This window comes from Nanorana parkeri, unplaced genomic scaffold (assembly GCF_000935625.1).
Source record: "Nanorana parkeri isolate BGI_ZX_2015 unplaced genomic scaffold, ASM93562v1 scaffold2495, whole genome shotgun sequence".
NCBI lineage: Eukaryota > Metazoa > Chordata > Amphibia > Anura > Dicroglossidae > Nanorana > Nanorana parkeri.
In genome coordinates, this window is record NW_017308763.1 from 98,849 (window position 1) to 103,050 (window position 4,202).

Below are 4,202 nucleotides of genomic sequence, written 5' to 3' on the forward strand. Positions count from 1 at the left end.
TACTCACCGTAAAATCCTTTTCTCTCCGTTCATTGAAGGACACAGGGCCCGCCCCTCTATGTGGGTGTGTACTCCTTTACTGCTTGTTACTAAACTGGAGACTTCTCAGTAGGTGGGGGGTTTGGCCACCGGCAGGGGCCGCCCCTAGGCTGTAATTGGTCTTTAGTTTTTTTGTGCCTAGCGTCCTTCTCCTGCAGGTGGCGATATTACCCTACAGTACATGATCTCCGATCTGTTCCCTGTGTCCTTCAATGAACGGAGAGAAAAGGATTTTACGGTGAGTACCAAAATCCTATTTTTATTTTTTTCGGTACTCGCCAATGCCAATACCAGAAATCCCATTAAGGAAGCCAGGCGGCATGTAATGACTCATTGCCCGGCTTTCCCAATTAGCCAGGCAGCTGCCTCCATGGTCCCTAGTCACCAGGTGACGAAGCATGGAATCTGCTTTCTGGCCAATCAGCAAGCTGGGGGGCACTAATCACTGGCCACCCGGCTTCCTGATTGGCCTGCTTCCCGACCAATCAGGAAGCTGGGCGGCGAGTCATTACAGCTCCCTGGTGATGAGGGAGCATGGAGCCAGCTTCTCGGCCAATCAGGAACTTGGGCAGCGTGTTATGACTTGTCACCCGGATTCCTGATACCGGACGTTCTGTTATCGGGTACTCGTCCATATACTCTGTATCGACACCGATACTAGTATCTGTGCATCCTTAGTTATAATGAACCTTTTTTTTTTAACCTTATGCAGGTCTGCTTTAATATCCAGAGCAGTTTACATAACTTACATGTCAATCTCATTCATTCCCTGTTCAGCTGATTTTTTTTTTTTTTTTATCATCTCTTCTTTCTGCTGGGAGAATTCCCGGACTTAAAAGCTGTGATACCATCTACAATTCTGGTTTTAAGCCTCCTCCTAATTAAATATACATTTTATTGTGACATCCCTATTGCTGAGACTGATGGACCAAACATATGAACGCAAGGGATCTTTGGACTTGGATTAGTTTTAAAACGGCTCCTGAAAACCAACAGTCAATTCATAACCACCAATTCATCTCCAGCTATTTTCATTCAGGGGTGTGGAATTCGTATCGCCCGACGCCCGGGACATGTAGTTCCGGGCGCCGGGCAAGTGTTTTTTTTCAGTGTTTTAGCCCTGCTACGGACTCATTTTTTTTGTAACTGAGCGGCAAGAGCGGGGAGCGCTGCGATTAGGGGGCGTGGAGCAATGACAGAGCAGAACACGTGGAGCTGTGACAGACTCTGACCCACGCAATCGCAGTTGAAAACACTTTGCGGTGCGTGTCGCGGAAAAAGGTACATGTACCTTTTTTCAGCGATTGCCATGCAAATGTAACCCCATACATGCGGACGCAACCGCTGTATGCAACCGCACATGATCGCGCGTCCCGGGATTGGCCAAGTCTGCACCAACCCTAAAGGGTATATTCACTTTCCCAAGTAATTTGGGAAAATGGAATTACCCACACAAATCTCCCTCCCACTATACTTACCTTTCGGCCAATGGTCCTTCCCGTCCACCAGTACAGGTGTGCTATCTGTACCTGTTCCGTATATTGTGAATTTTGCTCGCAAATTGCAAGCACTCATTGGTCAACGCTGTCACCTGACGACGCTGACCAATGAGAAGCGCTTCTTAGCACTGCTAAATACGGTTTTGGTTAAAATTATTTTTTTGCATCAGGACAAGTAGATTGTTACGAGGGACAAGTAGATCAGGCCCCCACTTTAGTCCTTGGACAAGTAGTTTTTTCTAAAATTTCCACACCCCTGTCATTTAAACTATATTCAGTAAACATTCTTTGCTGATTTCACAGAATTATTCTCAGAGGAACATGGGCAATCGAAATGTGTAATGTCTGTGATTTGCACCATCGGGTTTTTAATCCATTTTTCTATATATTTTTTTCTTTTAAGGGTCTAAAAATCAACATTTGGAAGAAAAGAGTGTAAAGGAAGAGAAAAAAATAGAATCCCAGTCTGCTTCTGTGAGAATTGAGATCAAGCCTGAAGAGGCAAGTAAGCTTCTATCAAATATGTGCCACCACATACACCTATCTTTACTCCATTTTTAAAGCAAATCTGTCACAAATATTAAATGTATAAAGCGAAGCATATGGCTGTAGAGCAGGTACACAGGCACTAAGTTGTTTGCAGGTACATTTCAATTCCTCAAGTGCAATTGGGGCAACCGGTCCCAGGCAATGGCGTGTAGGCCTCAACTTTAGCTCCTACTCATAGCTAAAACTGCCACTGCCAGTATTGTGCCACTGCCAGATTTGTTAAAGCCCATCTTAAAAAAGAAAACCAGCACCACCCAAGTATTGCTTCTGCTAGTAGCAGGCACAGGTGATCAACAGTCCCTCTCTTCTTTCTCTGCTGTTTAGCTGACCGATCTTGTGTACACCCTTCATCTTGATGTCACACTGGGGTAATTTCAGAACCCTATAATGGACACTGTTAGCAGTCAGTGGGCTGAACCCACATCACCAGGCTGTGGCGTGGGCACTGCTCACTGGGCCCTTCCACACCACATAGCAGAAGATGCCTGGGGTCCTGTGCGTAACATTATTGACATTTTTAGGTTAGTATTTAGATCTTTTAAGTGTTTTTTTTGTGGGGGGTGTACTTTTTGGGGATGAAGCAGGTGTTTTTATATTTTTATATCTTGGAGGAAACTGGCTTTAACTGATGGTGGGATAGGTTTAGCTTTTGGTTGGGACTGCCATTGGCTTGTTTACCATTGTAGTCACCGACCCTCACCTTTTCCTGTTTATAGGAACAACCGGAGCCTAAAAGAAAACGAGGACGACCTCCAAAAAAGCGCACCCTGTTGTTATCAATGAACGCAGATGCCGGTAAGGATCATGAAATTCACATTAAAACTCTGAGGTTTTTTTTTTTTTTATTTATAAAAGGAAAACTAGTTTTATTTCCAAGGAGTACACATTTTGAATTATTTTGAAGACTACATTAACTCATTGTGTAACGTTGTTCCATATTTTTGTATAGCATTTAATTTATAGATATGTAGCTGGTTGCACCTCTGCATGTCACACTGAGCTGTACACAGAAACATGGTTTTAAAACATGGGCACTTATGAAATGTGCCATTTAAAGAGATGCTGTCACTTTGCATACTGTCACTTTTCTATGAATGGGCATTGCTCCCCCCTAGAAATGTATACTTGCCTATCCATGCTCTTGTCACTTTCCTGCGTTGCCAGTGCCCTCCTAAGTGGAGCAGGGCTTCTGGGTAAGGAGCATGTTCTAGCCAATCACCAGGTCTGACCATTGCAGGTGGTCTAAGCTTCAACATTCATCACCGTAGCATAGACAGACGGAGATGCGCCATTGGGAAGGTGGTGAGGGAGCGTGGCCAGTTAAATACACATGGCCAGAGGTGGAGTATGGGCAGACACTGCATGGACACAGGCATTGTACCTTTTTAACTGATCGTATTTACATACCTTTTTTTAAAAGAAGAAAAACTTAGAGAACACTTTTTTTTTATACGTTTTAATTTGTTTGTTGTAGAAGTGAAGAAAGGAAGTGCTGAACAAGAACGTCCTGTCCATGTAAGTATTGTAACAAAACCTAATATTATCCAAAAACCTCATCTTGAAATCCGATCTCTCAGACTTTTTGGTAGTCTGACAAATGTAAAGTGTGATTTTGTCGTTTGTTTAACAAATAGATTTGTGTTCTCATGTTAAAGAATATACCTAATATCATATTTTATTTTAAATCCAGGAAAAAAGACGAACTGAGGGTAAAGGCAGCTTGAATGAAGGTATGTAAAGAAATAACGATGTATTCTTATAGCCATGCTCAGCAAATACTTTGAGATGGTTTTAGTTTAGAGCACTACATGTATTATGGCGTCTGCCCCAAGTGCCTTTTGTATACACATGGAACATATTTTGATCATTTTTGTCTGTCTACATGAGAGGTCAAACTGGTTTACTTAATTTCTGCGAACCTATATTACACTACATTATTCTAGAGGGAATTGAGAGTCCTGTGTAAGCTTCAAGTTCTAGTTTTTTTGATCTTGTGTAGGACTTTCCCCACCCCTGTGTAAAACAGCTGTATGCCTTGGCGAGTCCCCATTCACTGGTTTTGTCCTGTGAGAGGAAGAGGAGTGAGTCACATGCCCCCATACACAGATGTGGGTG

The 4,202-nt window shown here is 43.1% G+C and overlaps 1 protein-coding gene across 1 annotated transcript in view; it reads left to right on the plus strand.

The window, feature by feature from the left end:
• BOD1L1 (biorientation of chromosomes in cell division 1 like 1) overlaps positions 1-4,202 on the plus strand; it is a 45,897-nt gene that overhangs the window by 26,686 nt on the left and 15,009 nt on the right. Inside the window, exons 16-19 of the mRNA XM_018573701.1 lie at positions 1,942-2,039; positions 2,804-2,882; positions 3,562-3,602; positions 3,778-3,817. Coding sequence (XP_018429203.1) covers positions 1,942-2,039; positions 2,804-2,882; positions 3,562-3,602; positions 3,778-3,817 — 258 coding nt within the window. The remainder of the gene's footprint in view (positions 1-1,941; positions 2,040-2,803; positions 2,883-3,561; positions 3,603-3,777; positions 3,818-4,202) is intronic.